Source organism: Eucyclogobius newberryi, unplaced genomic scaffold (genome assembly GCF_026437365.1).
Source record: "Eucyclogobius newberryi isolate DKJ021-1_F unplaced genomic scaffold, fEucNew1.0.hap1 SCAF_2, whole genome shotgun sequence".
NCBI lineage: Eukaryota > Metazoa > Chordata > Actinopteri > Gobiiformes > Gobiidae > Eucyclogobius > Eucyclogobius newberryi.
In genome coordinates this window covers 34,169,397-34,193,172 of record NW_027315834.1, presented here as the reverse complement: position 1 = coordinate 34,193,172, position 23,776 = coordinate 34,169,397, and the positions used below count along the sequence as shown (strand labels likewise).

At 39.4% G+C, this 23,776-nt stretch overlaps 3 protein-coding genes across 3 annotated transcripts in view; all 3 read right to left on the bottom strand.

Annotated features, from left to right (window-relative positions):
- Positions 1–1,603, bottom strand: part of kera (keratocan) — a 2,099-nt gene extending 496 nt beyond the window's left edge. The window contains exons 1-2 of the mRNA XM_072455092.1: positions 1,485–1,603; positions 1–817 (exon numbers count right to left, since the gene is read on the bottom strand). The exon at positions 1–817 is cut by the window's left edge and continues 58 nt beyond it. Of these exons, the coding sequence (XP_072311193.1) occupies positions 1–813 (813 nt within the window). The 5' untranslated portion in view covers positions 814–817; positions 1,485–1,603. The remainder of the gene's footprint in view (positions 818–1,484) is intronic.
- A 3,013-nt stretch (positions 1,604–4,616) lies between these two features.
- lum (lumican) lies at positions 4,617–7,010 on the bottom strand. The gene is made up of 3 exons (XM_072455094.1): positions 6,750–7,010; positions 5,451–6,336; positions 4,617–5,371 (listed from the first exon to the last, which is right to left on the bottom strand). Exons 2-3 carry the CDS (start codon positions 6,316–6,318, stop codon positions 5,217–5,219), a joined length of 1,023 nt encoding a protein of 340 aa, XP_072311195.1. The 5' UTR covers positions 6,319–6,336; positions 6,750–7,010; the 3' UTR covers positions 4,617–5,216.
- Positions 7,011–10,060: 3,050 nt separating this feature from the next.
- dcn (decorin) lies at positions 10,061–22,860 on the bottom strand. Its single transcript, XM_072455091.1, has 8 exons — positions 22,564–22,860; positions 16,625–16,860; positions 13,210–13,322; positions 12,419–12,632; positions 12,044–12,157; positions 11,854–11,947; positions 11,546–11,684; positions 10,061–11,199 (listed from the first exon to the last, which is right to left on the bottom strand). The coding sequence occupies exons 2-8, from the start codon at positions 16,839–16,841 to the stop codon at positions 10,999–11,001; spliced, it is 1,092 nt and encodes a 363-aa protein (XP_072311192.1). The 5' UTR covers positions 16,842–16,860; positions 22,564–22,860; the 3' UTR covers positions 10,061–10,998.
- Between the last annotated feature and the right edge of the window lie 916 nt (positions 22,861–23,776).

Below are 23,776 nucleotides of genomic sequence, written 5' to 3'. Positions count from 1 at the left end.
TTCGGTTAGCTGGTTGTGGGACAGCTGTAGGTCCAAAATGCTGGAGACGTTGAAAACATCTTTTGGAACGCCACTGCTGGCGAGTTTGTTGTAGTTGAGCCTGATGAAGGCCATTTTTGGCAGGCCTTTGAAATAACCTGTTGGAATCTTGTCAATGTTGTTGCCATCCAAGAAGAGTTGCGTTGTGGTCGGTGGTAGTCCAACAGGCATACTGGTGAGGTGATTTTTGGCAAGGTTGATCTGCACTAAGTTATTTAGACCTTTCAGACTGACTTCTGTGACTGCATCGTCCATTAGCTTGTTGCTCTGAAGATCCAGGAGGGTGAGTTTGTCCAGACCAGAGAAGATACCTGCTGGGATTTTGGAAATACGGTTCCGTGACAGGCGGAGATGTTCCAAACTGGGTGGTAATGGAGAGGGCACGGAGGACAGCAGGTTGTCATCCATGTACAGATGCGCTAGCTGGGACATTGTACTCAGCACATCCGACTCTACTCCGTCGCTTGTGATTTTGTTTCGGTTCAGGTTCAGCCAACGCAGCTGTGTGGCATTACGCAGAGCATCAGCAGAGAGTACTGCAATGTTGTTATTCTGGAGGTAAAGGTACCATGTGTGTGGAGGGATAGTGGGGATAGTGGTAAGGCCTTTGCTGTCACAGTAGACGGCTCGTGGGAAGTCCTGTGGGCAACGACACGCTTTGGGACAGGCCTGAAGCTGGACCCTTATCTCCTCATAGGACATGTCCTGGCTGAGGACTGACCCCAGCAGACACATGATGTAGATGATGTTCATGGGAATCTCCATTCTGTGCATCTACCTGCAGAAATGTAGATGATTTAGGTAAACAGACAGAGGGAGGGCAACCCTGCATTAGTGACCTACATAAAAACAGGCCAAAGAATTATGATGTTGCCAACCCGTGAGGTTAAGTAGGACAGTGATAATCAGCTGATTTGGGAGGAACTAGGTCATGTTGTCTGACAATTGCAGAGATAAACAGTAGTAATGCCAGAAACATTTGTATAGGATGTTTGAATTCTCCAAATTGCTTTCAATCTTTACAAAATGCAAAATACTTAAGCACTTCATCTGACGAGGCAAATACTTGTGTGATTGCTGAAATATATTTTTGATTCCTAAAATCAAGTTTTTCGACTATGTTTACAACAACAGCAACATTTTTTTTTTTTTTTTTTTAAAGTAATAGCAACATGACTTTCATAGCATCATAGCAAAAATATTCAGTATTGACAAGTTTTATAAGTTTTTACTTTTCTCAGCTAACATCTGAAGCTCGTTTGAATTCAAATGAATAGGGAACACCCCAAACCAGTTCTCTGGAACCCATTTCCCTTGGCGTTTAAAAGATAAACCCGGCACACCTGTTTTTGCAGTTCCCCCCCACACCTAGACCTGCCATCTGTGCTATTACAGACTAACATTCACAAGTTAAAAAACTTTACATGTTGCATTGCTTAACATACCTTAATCCTGATGAAATAGTTAGTTCTTCTCTTTATAATGTTGAGATTTCCATGTGTCTCAAAGGATCTATTCTTCTGTCTCCACCTGTATTTATACCCCCAGGTTTCATTCATGGTGTGCCGTCCTGTCACTACTGATGACACCAAAGCTGTTCTTGGCCAATTAGGTTTGACAAGATCAAGGGTTAATGCCCCTTGGCATTGGACAAGGGGTTTAATCCGTGAAGAACGGCCAACAGGCTATATCGAGCCAACCACACTCACCAGATGACACATGCAGAAGACTTCCTGCCCTGCACCATTCTCTAAGCTCTCCTAACACATCTCACAAATCCCTTGGAGGCCTGTGCTCATCTTGCTGCTTTTCTATGTCATGGCTGCCCACAGTACAATTGTTAATTCGTCTGCAAAGTAAAATATGTATTGCACAACGTTAATTGATGCATTTTCACTGCCTGGTGCTCCTGGACACACATTTATGCCTAGATAATGACACGTTAACGTTTCTGCAGATCACAAATGACCAATGCATATTTTGGCAGTAGTTGTATTTGATAGTTTGCATTCAGGATTAGGAAAATGCATTTTTGAAGTGCTTATGTTATTGAATATGTTCAATAAAGGCTGTACATGTGCAGAGTACGAGTTTGGAGGAGATGCACTTTACATTAGTCCACTGTCCTTTCCTTTTTTATTCTCTGTCACTTTAGTGTTTTGTCTGTGCTGTAGAGATTAAGTGTCATCATTACCTTTTTATATTTCACACTGAGACTGCACTCATTACTAGTGATGACGGAAGTGTGTTATGTGTGGCAGGCTAATCCCAGCCCAGTTGTTGAGGATAGAGGAACCACTTATCCCTGATGAGCCAGACAAGCCAATTATTGGTCTACCCATGTTTGCCAAGATCAGACACACGTGTAATCTTCATCAACCAAAGAATAATCCTCAACACACTGTTCTAGCTTCTTGATGTCCTGCTTATGCTGTTGATGACTTTAGAGGTTTCACCAACAAAATTATACAAAATGACAGTAATTAAACAGTATCATACATATGCTATCAAATGCTATCATATTGATGTCTTTTTTTTGGTTTCGTTGCTTTTTTCTGTTTGGTCCCCTTTGCAGAAGAAAGTCCCCAGCTGGGGCTGAAAGACAGTTTCACCAACCCTTGTAATCCATTCGCTCTGGAGTGGAAGATGGCTCAAGGGAATGGATTTTTGAAGGTTTTATGTGTTATCTTGACTTGTGGGCCCAAAGGCTGTCAGGTGTGGTGGAAGAATGTTTAAGGTCTTTAACCTGGTTATAAATTAGGGTTTAAAAGTGTGAAAATATTGAGGTGGTGACAAATATACATTCCTATTCCTGAGTTTGCATTCTTGAAGTTTCAAAAAAGACTGTGAGATTTTTTGTGTAGAATACTGGAAATGCAGCAATAAAGTTCTGAAATAGACATAAAATGAAAACAAAAATAAACACATGAGTTGATGTGTGAACTATTTCTAGCACTAGCACCACGGCTAAGGCAATATCTCAGTTGATTATGAATATTTGTTTGTAACAAATGTTGCTGCACTAGGAATAATATAATGAAAGTACACTTGGTTGAAAATCTTTGTGTACTAATTACTCCCAAGCACTGACAATATTTTTCTCTTGTGCATATTGTGGCTGGGTCATCAAGTGTAAAGTAACGTTGAAAATCCCATTATGTAAAAGCGACACCTTTTCAACATTTGGCCATCAGCTGATTTGACTTTGTAGATGGCCCTCAGGCTTTATGAATGGATTTATTGTCCCGGCAGGAGCTTCAGTCTGGATTCAAATCAAGGAGACTCAGGAGGAAAAAGAGGAAATTGTCCAGCATTTGGAGCTGGTACAATGACAGAACAAAAACAAGTTAACTCTATACTTGACAATTAAAACAAGCAGACTACATGTTTTTTTAAAGAGCAAGGAAATTGGAAAGGTTTGATTTTCAATTAATGTTAGATGGCACTGTAAATACTTCTCACTTTCTGTCTTAGAATGAGGTCAAACCTATAAATCCACGTGGCTCAAATGAACATAAATGAACCTGTGCATTTGGAAGTTATCTCACTAATAACTATATATTTAGTCAACTGGCCCTTTTTTGTGACTCATTTAGATGGACTACATTTCAGTGTCCACTTCGGTTCTCATGTAGATTATAAGCAGTCTGGACTAATGCTTGTGTTGAAGTTACCAATATACTTGTATGTTGTGACACAAATGTCTGTTTACTGTTGTGTGATATGATGAACTGTATAGTGGACTCATTCATTGTGGATTATATTGTGATTTAGAGCATATCTCTTTCATTTTGTGATTGAATTGCAACACATAGACATGTTGAGTTTCCATGCTTTTGGGGGACATTACATTGACATTCAGAATAATCCTAATCCTGTAAATAAATACTGCTTGCCACACTTTAACCTAAACCTTATCTAAACTCATGTCTTCATTTCAGACCATCTCTAATACAAACTTACCTCATGGGGACCTGCATTTGGTTCCCATAAGAGAGGCATGTTCCATAAACTGATTGATTGATTGATTGATTGATACCCGCTCACAAAAAATAATAACACACAAAGCCCAAAAGATTATTGGGTTATTTAACACCATTATCGTAACAAAAATCATCTGGACTATGTTTTAAGTTATAGTCAGTGCCATCTTCCCCTCTAACCACCACCATTCACTCGCAATAGGCAAGGTGGGTGAAGTGTCTTGCCCAGGGATACAACCACATTATGCCTCCTGCTCAGAGCTGGGATAGAACTGCTGACGTTTGAGTTGGTGAACACTCACAACCACATGAAAGTTATCTTCAAACTGTATCTAATTTCCACTACATGACTCAACAAAGACATAATCAAGATTCTATTTATTTATGTCCAACTCATTAACAGTTACAATCTGTTTTGACTTAAAGTGCTACAATGTTTTAAGATGTAATTCTACAATGTACACCATGAAGCTGGTAAAAAAAAAAAAAAACAAACATATACTAATAACTATATTGTTCCATCTCCCACAATGTTCACACGTGCAGAAATCTTTTATGCAAAAACAGCAATAAAAGAATAGAAGTAGAAAGCTGTTTCTGAAACCATGCACGTAACTTTATATACAAAATAATTAATTGCAACACATAGTAGCTGGCATTTAAGACTTTCAATGTACATCTAAAGTTTACATTTTCTTTTTAATGCTACTAGGATTATTCAGATAGCATGAATATGTAGCAATAGCAGGGGCAATCAGCTATAGAACCAAGATACACACACATATTCATATTATATAAAATATAAAAACTGGTATCATATTATATACTTTTAATCAGGATGCAGTCCTTTTTGCTGCTCCCTTGCACAGCAATGGATTAGCATATTTTCAGTTTATACATGCTAGACATGTAAACGTACATAACAACAAATTCAAAAATACACATAAGAAACAGTAGATTCACTGTCTAATACATGGAATGCTTGTGTGTGATTCAATTGTTTGTTTTCTAAAGTTCATTACATAAAACTTCTAATAACAAATTTACCAGACTTGTTTCAGTTTGTCTTTGTCTAAGAATGGTTTATATAAAAGTTAAAAGAGATGTTAGTATTGTGCCTTTGATCTGGGCTGGTAAGAGCTGTTCTGCAGAGCAGACAATGCTCATATGTGCCAGAATCTTTTTATGGTGCTATCACTCAAACATGATGTCGGAGGCCTGACGCAGACAGTTGGAGTATTCCGGAGGCATGTTTCTGCTGGTGATGTTGTTGGCGTCCAGGCGCAGATGCTTCAGACGGGAGAAGTTGAGGGGAGAAATATGCTTGCAAATGCTGGTCAGCTCAAACTCTGAAAGATGAAAAGAAAAGGGTAAAGTTAATTTTGAGTATTGTTGACCGTGACTCATTTGTATCTAACAGCCACTCACTGTCGATCTCGTTGGCCTGCAGATACAGCTGCTCCAGGGCCTCATTGATCTCAGGGATGGACTTTAGTTTGTTGAAAGACAGATCCAGCTCAATCAGCGATGTCACATTGAAGACTCCGGCAGGAAGGCCAGTGTCCTGGAGCTTATTGTGGGACAGCCGCAGATACTGCAGAGAAGGCAGCTTGTTGAGGTACCCTGCGCCAACACTGTCAATCTCATTGTAATCAGCATAGAGAATTTCCAGCGAACTGGGCACTCCAACAGGGAGTTTCTTCAGCTTGTTGTGGCTCACGTCAAGTGACAGCAGCTTCTTTGGCCCTTTAAATGCCCCTGAAATACTTTCTGAAGTTAACTCATTGTGCTGAAGGTGAACTGATGTCAAATTCTCCTTGTCCGTCAAAAGTCCACCCGGGAATTTGGTCAACTTGTTGTGCATCATCTTCAGCTCATCTAGAGATTTTGAGGGAGGAATGATGGGCTCAGTGATTTGATTGTAGCTAAAGAACAGCTTCTCCAGGGCTGTAAGCTTATCAATCGTGCCCTTCTCTATTTTAGCATTGGTTAGATTGTTATTGTCCAGTACAAGCCAACGGAGAGTGTCAGTGACATTATCAAAGACCCCTGCCTTGATTTCTTCAAGTCCATTGTTCTGAAGGTACAAGTACTGAATCCCAGTTGGAACTATAGGAACAAACTTAAGATTGCGGCTGTCACAGTACATGGCACTGCGGAAGTTTGTTGGACAATCACATTCCTGGTTACACTTGGGGCTGGGGGGCTCAACTACTGGCTGGTAGTCGTAATCAGAATATTGGCAAAGGGCCATTCCTACCAATATGGCCAGAAGAGGGACACGGAGCAATAACATGTCTTCTGTTGATAGAAACTAGATAAAAAAGAGGACAAAATTAGTCAAGTGTGTCATATTTTAAAATGTAATATAAAGTTAAGGTTTATTGTCCAGCGTTCATTTCTAGTATCTTACCCATCTTTAAAATAAAGGGATTTAAAAAGATGTGACTTAAAGTCCTGATGTAGCATATTCATTACAAACAAAAATGAAATGCTGTTTTCATTTAAAGCCACTCAAAAAAGGCAGATCAAATTATTATCCTCTATTATTATCTGCTCCAGGACGGAACACAGTACATTATATTTTACTGCCAAAGCACATAATTTCTGTTTGTTGTAATGTATTAACATTTATGCCCAATCATGCCTCTGAAATGCATACATGCTGCATGAACTTAAACAGATAATAAACTAAAATGTTCAAATATAATGGCAAAAAAATCTTACCTATTCTTTTGTCTCTTGGTGTGCACTGGATGGAAGGCCAGTAGAAAGAAAACTGGAGTTCAAAAGCTCAAAATCTCTAGAGAAAAACACGAGAGAGAGGAGAAAGGGGAGGGGAGAGAAGAGAAGGCTGATGGAGAGAACGAAGGAAAAACGTATTTCAGGGGATGAATCAGATGCTGATGACATCTTTATTCATTTAACATGTTGTCATTACTGGTAACAAACTTTATTTGTGAAGAATAGTTAAGAAACTGCTGTGATTTAAATATGTTGGAGGAGCTCTGATACATGTGTGGAAATATAAAAAATATCCTGGCTTCTATTGAACCCAGTCACTGGTTTTGTCAATAAAGGGAAAAAATAATGGGGTTTGGAAAATCTGACAAATAAGGCAAGCGCAGACATCTTATGTAACAAATGCTAATGTGTTTTTGAAGACTGTGAAAGTGCAGACTGAAGCACCAAGTCTACACTATAGCTACCATATAAATTACATAACTATTAAAACTGATCTGGTGAATCAAGTAAACATCCAAGATTTAAACATAAGATTACATAACTATAGTATGGAATTATCTGACCCCAACCTCCCCCAGACTTTCAGTTTGAGAGCTGGACTCACCAAATACTGCATCATATTTTCAACAGTCGTACATCACACTGTCAAAACAGGCTGGGATTTGACACCTGGACCTGATTGGTCACAGTTATGTCTGTTAGCAACAGCTCTACCCTGAGCTCCTCACCCCTTCCTCAAGGACGCAGTCAGCCACGCTGTGTAGAGAACTCTTCTCAGCCGCTGTACATATGATCATGGACAAAAAGACCTTTGTTGAGACTTATGGCAGCACCTTCATCATAAAAAACAAACCAATAATACACTGCCCATTACTCCTGTCACAACACAAATGTTTGACTGTTGAGTGAGTGAAGAAGAAGTGTGAAATTGACTTGAACCCGCTTATTATGACTGATCATACTGATGGAAGAGTGAAGAATATAAGTGTTTGACCTGAAATTAAGGTAGTTGTGTCATGCGTTTTTGAATGAGACAAGATAAGACACAAAATTGGGTCCACGAGAATTTGATATAATTCATAATAGTAAATAAATTGTGTGGTTCAGCTCACAATTTAATTTGATATTTTTGCTGTTACTTTTTTGGAACTGCATTTTCTTAACTCAGCAAAGTTAACCTTTTTTTTGGATGGAGAAAAATCTAACAAGATAATGTGATGAGATAGGAGTGATGTTTCATTTACCATATCTTTAAAATAGAAGACTTAGTTGTTTTGGAGACTTTCAAATGCAGTCTTAGAACCAAAATACCTTCTCTTTTGGCATAGGTCTGATTCAGGTGTAACAAGGGAGGCACCCTCACTGCCTAAGTGTCACCCCCTTCTCTCACTCTGTCCTTACCAACATGTTACGAGAATGTGCAGGGTGTATAGTATGAAATTATATTCATACAATGTAGTAACTCATGTGGTATTTTGTGGCAAGAGAGCAAAAGAGAGAAAGACACACACACACACACACACACACACACCTTGTTTCTTTTACACTGCTTTCAAACTTTAATGCAAATAATATTGAAACATATTTTGTGTTCATTGTTCACGACTGCAACGTCATATTGTTTCGTTGTTTATGCAGTACAGTATGTGTTCACAAATATCTCTGTGCATTGCAGAGCTCGGAGCTGCACACACTGGACATGCACAGGTAAATATTAAGTTTAGTATTATTGTGTATTATAGTAAAACACCAATAGCAACAAAGCTCCAATAGCAACATTGCTACAGACACCGACAGCAGGATCCAAGTGTTATTTTGGGACGCACTGGCACAGACACACACACAGGCTTTAATAACACCTCAGACTGCACTCAGACATCACCTTCTGTTGTCTGCATGCTGGGGCCATGTGTCTGAAAGCTGTCTCATGACCTTCCATGTGCTGCAGACAAGAATATAGCACAGTATCCTTTTGGACCTTTTCACTCACAATGTCACAATTTTGGGTTTTGTGGACACATTTTGTAAGCTGATTTCCATCTAAACCATCATGAATGTTCAGGAAAAAATGTAGCTATTATTATTGTTTGAAATTATGCAGGATTTCAGACAATACTCAATTGTTTTTCTTGTAAATTGTTACCAGTAGTCTTTAGTCTTTATTTGTTTTTTTAGCATTCTTATTCACTGCGAATTTAGCTGTTCTCCACATTTAATTTAAGTTTAACATACAAATTGTACTAAATAATTCAAAGTTGTTGTTATTGTAAACATACAATAATTCACAAGTAAGAAATGTGTGGCTAGTAAAAAGTGATTTAAGTATCTCTTGGTTTCTCTGTGTGATAGGGAATAGACAGCAGACAGTACACAAAGTCACCACATGAGGGCGACAGACAACTGGGCTTCATTGACTTTGTGCAACAGGGCAGAGGTAGAGGGTGAGAAATAGACTACTGACACTTCATTTCACATATTGTACTTTGTTTAGGAACAAAAAGAGACCATACTTTGTTTCCCATTTGTTTGTGTTTGGTGATAAAACATTTTTTTACATTCAGTGTAAGAATTGTAGTTTAAGTCAGTGGCAAAAGGTCAGAAATGTACAATGCAAATACTTACTTTTTTGGCCAAAGTTTGGGATCAGGATGTTTTTATTACATGCTACAAGTTTTATATAGAACCCCTTTGTGCAGACGTATATTTACTCTGTGTGGCTGAATTCCAGTGAGTAGTAATGTTGATCATTTAGTCCACAACTTCAGATTTATTCCCCAAACCAAAGTGATAGTTCATATATAACACTCAATGCACTATCTGTGTATGGTTAGGCTTATGATAGTGATTCTAAAATTATACTATATATGATGTGTTTATATCCTCTGGTCAACAAAGTACATTTGCCTGATTCAAAGTGTACACTGCTAACAAATAATTCTGGATTCATGATCATTTGTTAATGTCTTTTTGATGATACGTTTTTATAATAAAATATTTGGTTTGTACGATGAAGAACCTATAAACTCTTTTAGGGTTAGGGTTAGGGACTATTTCAGCTCCTAACGTTGAACTAAAAGAATCTGTCTGATCATCTAGAAGCTGCCAGTCATGTTTCAAACATCTGTAGCAGAGCAGTGAAGAGACGCTGGAGGTCAGATACAAGTCAAAATGAGATCGACAACTTCACAAGTAATTGTGAAGTGGAAAAATCAGACTTTACATACTTCACAAGCCATACCTCTGCCTCCTTTTGGATATGACATTAGATATGAATAAATTAATAAATAAGCTGCTACTTTTTACATCAATGTTTTTATTTCCTGAAAGACATCTTGGTGGGAGCCCTTGCTCCAGAAAAAGAGGAACACCGTTGTTGAAGATATATTAGTCTGAGCTATGGTAAGTGCTTGTGCCTTTAAGAAATGAGAGATTTGTTTTATACACATACAGCATTTATATACAGCGTCTATACAACATTCACTCCAGGAGGGGAACATAGGTCTACATAGGTCCCAGCTCCAAATTCTGCACTGGTATAAGAGGAACAACAGGACAAAACCAAACAGACATTAAAAGATGCAACATAAGATCAAGTGGAAATACAAACATGCAAAAAGTCTTTGGGCTTCAAAAATGTACCACTATATGGTTTATAGATGGTTTTATGGAACATCATATTGCTATTCCCACAACTGATAACTGGTGAGTAAAACAGCTGACGTAAGCACAAGAAATAATAAGATTTTATCTGCAGGTGAAACAATACAACTTGGATTGTGCAACAATATACTCAACATTGTTATTTCTACACAGGTACATTACATTCGACCGGTTTGTAAAAGACACATGCCTGCTCTACAGGCCAACTTAAATTCTTTTATTTGGTGTGGGTTTTCCATCATATTCTTTATAAGTCATTATTATACATTATAATTGTAATCTTAGAGCATGAAGTGGATTTATAAGTCCCTTCAGAATATTTTTTGGGATAGACAAAGTTTTTATTTTGTGTGGTTACTCTCAAAGAATACAACTGAGAACATGTCAAAAGTATGGCTAGTTTTATCACTAAACAGCATTCTAACATTTTCTTAAACTGATATGTTTGGAGTGGTTTGCGTTGATGCTTTGTGCAGTGTGTCTAATAATGACGCTTGGGGTCAGTTTTGGTGCTGTGGTCAAACACTCTCTTAAACATTTGCACTCATTTACACTTGCAGAGGTGAGGGCTCTACTTCTTCCTGTAGTTGCCGAGTTGGATGGCAGAGCGATCAAAGACACATCTGAAGGTGACTGGCTGGATCTCCCAGTAAGCCACAGGGTTGCTGAACAGACTGATGCCAGAGTACATGGCCTTTTTAGTGTTGAAACCAGGAGGGCAGAAGTCCTCTATTCCAATAGTACCAATCTTGTTAGAGTGGAGGTAGACCACCTAGAGAAGAGTTTTTCATAATAACAATGTTTAGTCCTGGAGTGAGATGGCAGTAATCATAAGTTAGGTTTCAGCAAATAAAGCATGTAGAAGAGCATAATAACAGAGCCCCAGTGTGTGCTTCAAGAAAGTCAAATAAATGTTTTTAATTCAGATATACTACTGAAAAGTGGATCGACGTGAAACACCAAACATAAATGATAGACTCTCAGCTTTGTAAATGCCAGAAAAATGTACCATAATATTGCACTGTAAACATTTTTAGCTTTACAAATCAGATCCAACTCTAGGCTATGATGAGGATAATTTTCTGTGATTTTCTGTGTTGGGACAGTGCTGCATGTACCTGGATGTACTTGTGGTCGGGCAGGCCTGCGGGAACAGTGGTCAGGTCGTTGTTGTCGAGGTGCAGCTCTCGCAGGTGGGGCACGTTGGCCAGTGTGCCGTTTTCCACTGAGCTGATCTCATTGTAACTCAGGCCCAGTCTGGAAAATTGGCAAAGACCAACACAAATGTATGAGGACAAATCATTGGCGTGAGTGTCCACTACTTTTTGTGTAGGTGTTTTTATACAACTATTAAAAACAAAGGTTTATTGAAGGAAATAATTATTGTAAAACGACAGCTGTGAGAGTATTTAAAAGTCATAATTACTTGGCAAGTTGCTTCAGGCCTTTGAGGCTGTCTGCTGTCACTTTAGTGATCATGTTTCCATCGAGGTGCAATTCAGACAGAGAGTTGGGCAGACCTGGAATATACGGGGATCAAATTGCAAACATATTCGTCTCATACTGATTCGATGTAGAGTATTCATAATCAATCAATAATCAAGAGCCTTTTATACCTTTGGGAATTTCTGTGATGTTAGTATCTGCAATGCGAACGTAGGACACTCGTTTGAGGTCAGCAAATGCATTGGGTTCCACTCCGGCAGCCTTCAGGGGGTTTGAGCCAAGCTCTGAAAACAACAGCAATATAAAGAGAGAATTTCACATGAACAGGAAGAAAGTATAAGAACAGCTCAAATCTAAACAGTCACATTGTTCTACAGGACAAGACAACTGAGCCAGGTTATGAGTCAAACAGTGTTAAGCAACAGAAATCCCAAGTGTCATGATCCCTGTTCCTTTCACAAATGCAGTGGTTGGGTAATAGTGTCTTGGACAATCACACAGTAACAAAAATCATTCTTAGATACTTTCAATGGCAGCATTCATACCCATGACAATCATGTGGGCCATGCCCTGGAAGGAGGCCTTTTTGAACTTGCTGATCTGGTTCTCGTGGATGCGCAGCTCCTGCAGGCTTTTGGGCATGTTGGCTGGCACGTCCTTCAGCATGTTCTTGGACAGGTACAGACGCTGCAGTTTGCTCAGAGGGGTCAAGGCCTTTGCGTGGATCACGGTGATTTTGTTGTTGACCAAAATCAGAGCCTACAAATAAAACAGGACAAGTTTTAGTTCAAAAGTTTCACTTCAATCTCATTTCCAGGGTTTCAACAGCAAGACTTCTCCCTCCAAAAATGTAGTGATTTATGCCTTAATGTGACCTTCTCTGGTTCCTCCTGACATTCTGTGTTTTGTATTTGAGATATTTTGAGAGCAGATCAGACAATATCAAATATGGAATTCTTTTCTCATAAAAGGGCAGTAATGCAACCGTGGAAACGGACCAGACCATCAGACAGAAGTATTTATTAGAAGTACAAAACCACCAGTCAGTTTTAGAGCCTGGAGCCGAATAGTTTCCATGCACCTGGGACCAGTGAATACTTATGCCAGAGGAACCTCAGGGAGTAGTTGATAAAAGAAGGGTAAACTGGGGCTGAAAAGATAACTTTCAGCCTGAACAAAATCTTAAGAGATGAATAGAAACTTCTTAAATGAGCTGTGAATGGTTTCACACCACTTTTAAAGACTGGGTAAATACAGGAGGATAAGTTGCGTAACCACACTCTTGGTTACGTAATATGACAGATGATGAATAGATTTGAGAAGGAAATTGTCTTACATGTAATCCTTTTAGGTTCTTGAAGTCGTTTTCTTTGATCTCTGTGATTTTGTTGTTCTGCAGGTCCAGGAGAGTAGTATCATCTGGAATATTTTCAGGAACGGTTTTCAAGCCTAAACAAAAATAAATCATACAAAAGGAAATGGATACACAAGCCCTTTAGTGGTCATAGCTCTTACTCGTGTAATCAAACCTCAAAAGGAAATTGGTAAAGAATGGTTTCCCCCTGTATTCATTAGTCATGCCCGGAGATGTAAGCTGCTTTCAATTATCACTTTAGTTCAGAGAAGACTGATATGTAAGCTCCAGATAGACAGTGGGAAAGGGGTGAAAGCCATGTTTTTGCACTGCTTTATCACAAAATAGTCCACATATTATTTTGGTATTCAAATCACTTTAGTTGTTTTTTAGAAGAGTAAGTTAACTTGGTGAGAAACTCCTATAAAAGGTATTTAGTTTGCCCAAAGTTGTCACCAAAATGCACACATATCAGACACTGAATGAAGCCATAATCACCATTGGTCAAGAGTTAAATGTCACAACATGTCACATTCATACACTTCGTACTCCCTGCCCCCCCTTCTCAGTTTCACATACCGTTTATGAAGGTAGTGACGTCGCGGGTTCAGCTCACCCAAACATTTCTGCAGTTATGTTTGCTTCTCTGTCAGCTTTTCCAGTCACTTTTGCAGCGAACAACCTCAAACCGCCACAGCTGTTTGTGGTCAGGGCCATCATCACAGCTCCATATCATGTACTTCTACTGCAGTATGCAACACTGCACTCACTCAATATTAGTCTTCGATTTGATACAACTGTAACATCTTGTGAATATTTTATGGTATTAAAACCCAACATTTAAATGTGTCATTCGTATGTACATTATTGTGACAGCAATGGTCAAAGTAATACATGTTTTATCAATTGTGCTTGATCATCTCCAGTGCCCAGTTACTCACAGCAGACAATAAATCACTCCCATATTCATGCTATTGGGGATTTTCATTTCAAAACCAGATTTTTCTTAACCCACTGCCTAATACACAGATATTTGAAACTACATCAAAAGACTATTCTCCAACTAAGATCTGACCCACATTGCGTCATATGATTGACACACAGTATTCACTAAGCAGACTGTTCTGGGCAGGCTTGTTTGTGCATGTACACTTAAGACATACATTAGTACAGTACAGTATGTATGCGTATTCTTTAAAGTGACTAAGCCTGACTGTGTGCGTGCCAACAGGTCTGGGGAACAGACGGGGCTCTGGTTATGCAGTGGACGTGGACAATCCAGCCGTGGAGCTCCATCTCACTGGGGCCAGAGTGCTGAGGTAATGGAAGAGGTCTATTCCCCTCAGTCATGTCAGTATGAATGATAAGTCACCTGTGTGCAGTGGTCCATAAACCCCTAATCTGTCTACAAAAGAAAACAATGTGTTGCTAGGCTGAGTTGTTTAATGTAAAGAGCTATTATTTTGATTAAAAAGAAGGATTCTTTCTTGGCACATCAGTTACAAAAAATGTTCATTGAAACTGAAGAGATGACAAACGGGACTTTTTGTGCAATGAGTCAAAGTGTGGCTTATGCTTTAACACAGATTCAACAAACAAAGGCGATATGGTCCAAACAGAGCTGATGACACTTTTATAAACTGTTTTGACTGTGTTACCGTAAAGACCTTGTCAAGTTGTATATGTTTGACTTGGTGACTCGGCTTTACATTGGAAACTGGGTCTATGTACTAACTGTAACACGTTGAAGCATTTGTTTTGTCGAGATACAGAAATTTCAATCTGAATGAAGGAATGAATATGTTTATCTGGTTGTCCCTCGTAAAAATATACATTCACTGGCCTCTCCAAACGAGTTGTAAAACAGCTGCAGTACATCCAGAACGCTGCTGCTCGGGTCCTGACTAGAACCAGGAAGTATGATCACATTAGTCCTGTTCTCAGGTCTCTGCACTGGCTCCTGTGGCTCAGAGAATAGACTTTAAAGCAGCTCTGCTTGTGTACAAGTCTCTCCATGGCCTAGCACCAAAGTACATCTTGGATATGTTAGTGCCATATGAACCATCTCGGACTCTGAGGACCTCAGGGACCGGCCTCCTGCTGGTGCCCAGAGTCAGGACAAAACATGGGGAATCTGCGTTTCAGTTTTATGCAGCTAAAATCTGGAACATTCTTCCTGAAGATGTGAGACAGGCTTCTACTCTGACAATGTTCAAATCTAAGCTAATGTGGCAGTATGGCCTGCGGGCAGACCATGCCACTTCCTATTGGCTAATCATTAGGGCCGTTGGCTAATAAAATGTTGTTCAGTTTTGTCATTCATCCTCTGACCTACGCACTTCCTGGGTCTGGGTGTTGCTCCACGTACCTCCGCTCTTCAGTGCCGTGGCCTGTCACCTGGCGTCGCTTTGTTAACGCTCCGATGTGATCTCTGCTGACTCAGGATTGTTGTGGTCTCGCTGTCATAGCCCCACAACGCGTGGTCCCGGGCAGCTAACGTGATGTAACCTAAACTCTCTGGAGCGGCGGTGTGCGCTGGAGCCGTTGCCTTGCCCTGCCCTCTGTTGACATGATCTGTGCCCTGTGTTGTCCAGATCCACTGGACTCTTAAAAGACTATACATCCACACATAAAGAACTGATACAAACTGTGTTACCTAAGCCTGTGTTAAAGTATTTATTAATTTAATAGCCTGTTAAATAAATTACATGTGAAACTGGAATCTGCCTCTGTATAATCAAGAACGAATCTGTGTGTCCTTTTAGTTAGTTTCCGGGTGTAAGCCCGGTGGCGTTGTTGGTTTTATTTTCTTTATTTTTATTTAATGTAAATTAGTTTAAAACATTTATAGTACCACCCGAATGCCACACTAAAAACAGTTTTGTTTAGCTGCGCATATGACTGAAAGGATTTTTTCTTTGCACTCTTCTCTTTTGTTTGTGATTTTATTAGTTTAGAAAATCAGTTGGATTGATAATTTTTAATTTAGTTTTATTTTATTGTATTTCTGTTTCTGTAATTTCTTTGTGATTTGAATGCATTTTTCCTGCTGTGAAGCACTTTGAATTGCCTTGTGTATGAAATGTGCTCTACAAATAAACTTGCCTTGCCTTGCCTACAACATACAAGTACATATCCAGCTGTATTTTATGAGCTGAAGCAACTTGCTTACATACGTTCATCCTAAACTAAAAGCTCAATATCACAATGATGATTAAATTTTTTATAACCCTATTTGGTACAAGTTATTACATTTCAGCTTAATACATTTCATAAACATACCTTTTGCTTTCCCATTGTTGTCAGAATTAGACAACTAGCATAACTGAGAAAGAGTGCTTAAGTTACATTGTGCTTCAGTTGTGTCTTATCTACAGTATATGCAATGTTGTCTTACCCAGGTCGGAGCACTGGATCACTCTCCGGTGGCACTGACATCTGAATGGGCACTGTGGACCTACGGCCATCACAGGGAATTCATCTTCTGGTGATGGTGTCACCAGGTCACCAGATCCAGGCTCGTCCTCCATCATGAAGTCCAAAAATCCAGACTGACGGAAAGGCAGGGCCCAGCAGGCGGAGACCAGCAGCAAGGAGAGACAGAGTGACCTCATGATGCCACCGTCGTGAAGCCTAAGGAGAGCAAAGGTAAAGATATTACTGTGGCGTTTATGGAGTAATAAGCTGAAATGTGACCCAGGCAGAACAGTTGTAATGGGCTAGACTTACAGGGGTAAAAGTTTTAAGGTTAAAGAGGTTAATAGAGCACAGGTTTACAGAGGCTGGTGTTGTTATTTATCTGGCCACAAGGGCTCACACGTCTCTTCTGTCACAGCATGTAACAGTCAAGCAAACTATTTTATCTTTGGTTTGAAACTCTTGCTGACAGTAAAAAAAAATGAAATCAATCTGTTCTTCTCTTTGAGAGCTCGTCCTTATGCTCCTGTACTGGTTTGACTTCAAACCACAATCCTCTGCTCCATTTGCTTTGACAAACACAGGTTCTACCTGCTAAAGCAACAATAATTACAGAGCGGCTGTACCACTGATGCCAACCAAGTGCAGTGGACCTTAGCCTGAACTTCATGATCCAGGATGAACATTGACCCAAAACCTTCTCTGTGTCACAGCAGAGGTTCAGCATAATATGCTCTGTTGATATTTAAACTATAACCCATATAGATCTTTGTTTTATTTTGTTAATTTCAAACTGCAATATTGAACTAAAAGGGCTTAAATGAAACAGGTTGCTTTATTTCCTGTTCAAAACTGCAGAATTGATAAGCAATCTCTTCAAAGCGGCATTCACCATAACAAAAAGTAGATTTTCATTTACTTTTTTTATTGTGACATTCTTTAACTGCATGTATGACCTGCAGAATGAAGTGGGCGGGGATATGGGGTAGGTGAAAGCAGCACTCAAGTCTCAGGACAATGCAGGATTTAACGTGTGTGAATCAGTCAAAACACAACTTTGAATAAAGTTACAATGAGGGAATACAAGCTGATAAAAGTAACATTTACATAATATGTTGTCTTTTATGAGTACATTGTTGTGTTTAAAAAAGCTCCCATGCGTTTTGAAGGATCAAGTTTGAAGTATAACTGTAATTTGGAAGATAGGATTATGATTCTAGGATAGGATTCTTGTGCGTTGCATTGGTGTATCCCTGTGTTTTCATTAGATTTGTGCGTGCTGGTCTTTGGTGAGGCTCGAGAGAATGTATAGCTCACCACTACCTCCATGAATAATAGACTAAGTTAATATTCCAATGATTAGACTTTGTTGAATTTTGCCTTCTCAGACATCACCATATTGAGAGCATTTTCCTAATTTGCTGTATTCGTATTTTTGTCTTACTTTTGGAGTAGAATCAGAGTAAAATAAATGTTAAAGCAAAGAGACACTGTACATTTGGGCTAAGTCAGGTCATGGGATCTCCGCTAAGTTACAGAAGCAGTAATTATAGTCCTCATCCTCAACGCAGCAACTGCTTTGACACACCGTCAGTTTAGTCCTGCGGTTACAGTGTCCCACATACTGTACACTCAAAGTAAACTTCATTCAGTGCTTCCCTTGTAGACCGGGACTTTTTTTACAGATAGAAAAAGTGCATTTTATTCCATATCCAGGACAAGGAAGTGTTTTTTGTTGTTGCAAATTTCACATTGTCTGTTGAGGGATCAGAAAACAAATCTGTGGCAATAAGAGCAAGAGAAAGTGAATGCAATGTGCAGTCAGTTAAGCTGAACAGAATCTGTCTTTAGTCTAAGCTTGAGCCTGATGCCTACAGTTCATTTCAACTAAATAAATCATGCATTTTCTTTGTCCTTAAAAAAGACACCGCTTACACTGGAAAGTAGTGAACTTCAGGCCAAAGGACATGATGTTTCCTTCCTTTTGACAGATTTGTAATTTTGTCTGTGCTTTCCTTTATCTCAGAGAAAATTCCGGCCTAATCCAACAAAAACCCAGTCTGTAGACTCGGCTGGGAGGTCTTCAGTCTCGTTGGATTGGTCAAATAGCACATGTAGATGTCTTTGATGGTTTATTTTATACAACTTGATTGCCAGAGGGGAAGAGATTTTTGGCACATATTGCACATAAAATAGTTTATCTACAAAGCTTCTGCCGTCATCAAGGTCTAAAACATTAGACACTTGGAATAACACAGTTTTCAGTGAACCATGTCTCCCTGATCCGACCCATGACTGCAAACACATCAACACATACAAGACCACCAGTGAGTCTGTACTTTCTGTCATTTCTGTCCATAAACCCTTTACATCCTTTTCAATGCAAGACCAGACGTCCTGCAGCAAACGCTTTAAGCTGTGAAAGATCATCCTGTTACAAGAGTTAATGTGACTCACTTTATAATCAGCCCCTGGAGTGTTTCTTACAGGAATTGAATTAACAAGAGTATTTAGAGGATTGTTGAATGTGCAGTTTGCCTAGTGGCCATAAGGTGCATTTGAATAATGTGGAATCGACCTTATAAGGTATAAGAGCAGATGTCTAGGATAACCTGCTGGGCCATTGGCGCCAGGGTCATATAAAGTCCATTTCACATCTGCAAGCATTACAAATTTAACCAGATTTAAAGAAATACCGGTATATGTTTTCAGGAATTACACCCCTCAAATTGGGCGTCTAAAGTAACAATGACAGTTTCTAAGCTTTAGAGCCTATATGCATTGTTTCAAACAATATGCACATATTAATTTGATATATTATGATATTTGAGTTTAATGTATGGGCAGTGTTGCTGACGAGAGATTAGAAGATATTTATAAAAAATTAAAATGTGCAATATATGACGTTTTGATTGCATCTCAGATTATTCTCATAAATCTGCTACTTGGCCTACTACTAATACTCAAATACATACTTCAAACATACATACTTCAAACTGGCCTAATGTACCTTACTTATGAAGTACTTTCATCATCTTTACTTTACTTACAACATAGACATCCAAGTCCATCCGCTACTTCCAGTTTAATACACAAACACTAAAAGCATTGCATCTAGAGTGGGTTAAAGTGGCTTGATAAGAAATGGAAACTCAAACATGTTTACCTTTAAAAACCTGCTAGTCATTAAAAAGGCTTGACCCACATAGTCTCCTGTGAGAGTGACCCTTTCTGTACCTCTCTGTCTCCACTCTGTCCCTGTGTTCTGTTCCAGTTCTGGCCTCTGCATCACTAATGACTCCCAGACAGAAAGCTCTGCACTGGGAGTCGAGCTTTTCATTCCTTTTCTTCTCCATTTCCTTGAACATTAGCTTTAGATAAGCTGAGCAAAATGTCTTATGCAAACCACTATTAAATCAAGTTAATGATCTCTTTGTGCCCATTTTGTTAACGAACCTAATAATAAACCTAATCACTTCATAATACCTATTTCATCTGCTACATATTCAACTAATCCACAAAGCACTACTTGATGTCAGCTTCTGTCTGCAATGCATTTCTGAAAATTATTTACAAGGCAACGTGACGCCTAAAACACACAGCCTTTTCAACCCATCAGCCCATCACGGCAAACTCCACACAACTGTATAAACAACCCGACAGATCATAGAATAATGTAAAGCAGTGACATAGGCTGATTTACGACTGTTATGTATGAGGAGATGTGGGAATAACAGGGGATTTTGGAGGCTACACGTGTATCTGAAAGAATGCTAGAACATGGCCAAAAAACAGTTCTTGCCATAATGATCTTGTAATAAGAAAGTTTGGCCTCGACAGTCTTATCTGGAATGCAGTTCTAGTCCAATGGGTCACTTTGTAAGTTTGTGGGATAAACTTACAGAATTCAAACTTTGCAGAATAACTTTTCAGAATGAATTCATCAATGGATACATATGTTTCTTGATCACTATTTAGTTGCAATTTAGCTATGTCATAGCACCACCTTTTATTTTACATATCAATTTGTGGATTTAGATCAAGTTAGATAAAGCTGTACTTGTAAAGACTGGTACTAACTACTAAATACAGATTTGAGCTGCAGTGCATATGCAAAAGGCACTATTCTCTAAACTTGGCTGTTTGTATTTGCGGTCATGATATAGCTAGAAAAAACCTTTTATCCTTTTATCGACTGCCTGCCCAACAGACGCATGGACTAACTGCCCAGTCCAACTCCCTTTGTTCTCTCTCCATCTTCTCCTCCTCCTTCCGGACTGGGCTTTTCTTTCATACCTTACACTGGTTTGTGCTCAGGACATCCCAAGTTCTAAAGCTCTGAACAGAAAGACTGACAGGTTTCTGGTGCAGGGCTGCTCTGCTGTTCATTCACTCACGTTGTAACCTGGAGATCTGTTGCCCAGATGGGAAAAAACGCAAGGTTTTCAATGCAAATCTGAGCCTTGATCCAACACAACCTGCCTCTGCTTCCACTCAGTTCAGTTCTCTCAGCAAACTGTTTTAATTCAAGATATTTAGAGGAGTCAGCCCTTGGCTGACTCCTCTAAATATACACAATTGGCCAAGGAATGAAAATGATTCATTTTCAAAGGGGGATTTTACACCATTATGAGTGAGAAGACCATTTACCTCACAAATATTTACTCCAACTAGAATGACTAAGTATGGCATTTGTGTTCCAAATGTAGTTTAGCCAATTTGCTGAGGTCTTTCATCTGTAAGCTCAAAATGATATCTTATTTTTTTCTACTTACTAAACAGTATTTTGTCCAATGTAGCAAAGCAATCCATTCTTTTGCCCTTTTCTACCATTTAGGGCCATTTACTACTCTTTGTTTTGCCACAATTCTTCCATGTTTCATTGGTCCAGTCAGCAGCTGAACCCTATTAAGATTTTCCCCTCTGGCAAATGGATGTAATGAGTTAGCTGGGATGTGTGGTGGCATGCTGGGAAGCCTTTAGACCCCTTTGATAGAGGAAGCTATATCATTACAGGATTAATGGAGCTATGTGTACGCCAGGTACTGTTTTCATCTTTTCTTCAAAAGGTTCTCACTTAAAAGTAGCCATTTTGGTCCGACGACTGTGAAGTATATACCACATAAGGAAAATTCTTACACTACGAAAATTCAGGGGCACAAATATATATGCAGATAAGGGTTGGGTGAAAATGAACTAAAGGGATGGAAAGTATGAGGCATGCTGAAAAGCTTTTCATTCAAAGTCCTGGCAAACAGTAATGAGACAGGCATAAATAAACTGCCTTTGTTGTGTCAGGCGTTTTTCTCATTCGCCAAACAACCACAATGAAATAAAGCTTTGCAAATGCTTTCCACTTGTCCAACCTTTGCCTCAATCAACCCCACATTTTGTCTAAACATGGAAAAATCAAAACCCCATGGAGCTGAAAAAGTGTTGAAAAGGTGAAGTCAAAACAATGAACACTCATGACCAAAGTGGAACACAAATGCAGCCAACTGCTTGTAAAAACAAAACAACCAAATGAAAAACATGTGTCATTGGGTGGTACAAGGTTAATAGTCAGAAAATTATGTTACTGGCACAATGGAAGGGACAGCATCAACTGGATTGCTACCACACCCCCTTTTCTCTAGCAGCTAGCTTTTCACTTAGCTCTGGAAAGAATTAAGTGCCTCATCACAAAGCCAGAAGTTAAAGTATAATAAGGAATTGCAAGATCTCAGCCACACATGCAAAGAAAAGCAAAAGAATTGAGTTGGATTTTCCATTCAAAAAAAGTTAGTCACGTAAGTTCTATGTCTAACAGTATCACATCATGACATTACTCCAAAACTTCAAGATTTTTCAACTAGTCAGAATGTGCTATGTATTCACAAAGCCCTGATGTCCTCTTTCAAATCTCAAAGATGGACCTACCTGTTCACAGTAGACGCAAGGCAAGGGGAATGGAAGAGTGGCGAGATGCGGCTTGAACGCCCAAAAATCCAGCTGAGTGGGGGATGAGCCTAAGAAGTGGCCTGTGGGGTAATTGGACACAGAGCGCGTGCAACTGAGATCAGGCAGGTGTGCTCTGTCACAACAAGGGGAGGAGAGAGGAGGAGAGGGAGAGAGAAAAGGGAGCAGGGCAGGAGGGAGAGAGGGGCGTCCCGGAGCCACTCAGGGGAAACAATTGGCGAAGAACTTCCACACTTACGATCATCAGCGTCCTCCAAAAAACAGCTGGAGAAAGGAGAAAAGAGAGCGTGTTGCGGAGAGGCAGAGGGAACAGAAGGAACAGAGAAGAAAAGAGGCAGAGACGTTTGCGTTCAAAGCAGTAAGCAGTGATTGGGCTGCGAGCCACGCTCACAGTGACATCTGGTAATGATAGGTCCAAGCTCAGCGCTGCCTGGTACTGCCTCTCTGTCAGTCCATTGCCCTTGACATGCTGGGTCACTGTAACAGTTCTGGTTTTCCTCTCATCAGCACTATCTTTAGGTTTAATTGTGAAATAGAAACACAAACTTTCAAACTTTTTTTTCACTTGGAACTGCAAGTTATAATTGCCATATTTCAGCTAGAAAACAAACTCAAAAGTCAACTATTGAAGTATACAAATACATGTTGAAAAAAAAGTTAATTTATATTTTGATGCTTAAGAGTGTCACAATAAGTTTAAACTTTAGCCTTGCCTTTTGGAACTACCACAATGGATTTGTAATAGTTTTTAAGCCAGGTGCCCTTTCTGGAGTTACCCTGAAAATGTTCAGGGAGCAGCACCAGAAGTAGGCCAGAGTAAATTAGGCCGATGTGCTGCTTTAGTAAAGTAGTAGAGGATTTGCTATAACTTGGCTAATATCTACATGATCAAGCAAATTAAATGAATGAGCAACAACCGAGGGGCACAGGGTCATAAATGTCTTACAAAAGACTCATTTTGACATCAATTATTTCTCGATCATGACTCTAAGCCAGGGGTGGGCAAACTACGGCCTGCGGGCCACATACGGCCCGTTTGTCTTTATAATCCGGCCAGCCAAACATGCCAAGTAATATAAAATGCATTCATTTTTTTTCCCTTAGGCAACTGTCTGCACTTGTATCTTTAATAAAGATTACGTGAAATGAATTAGATAATAGATTCAATAGCTGA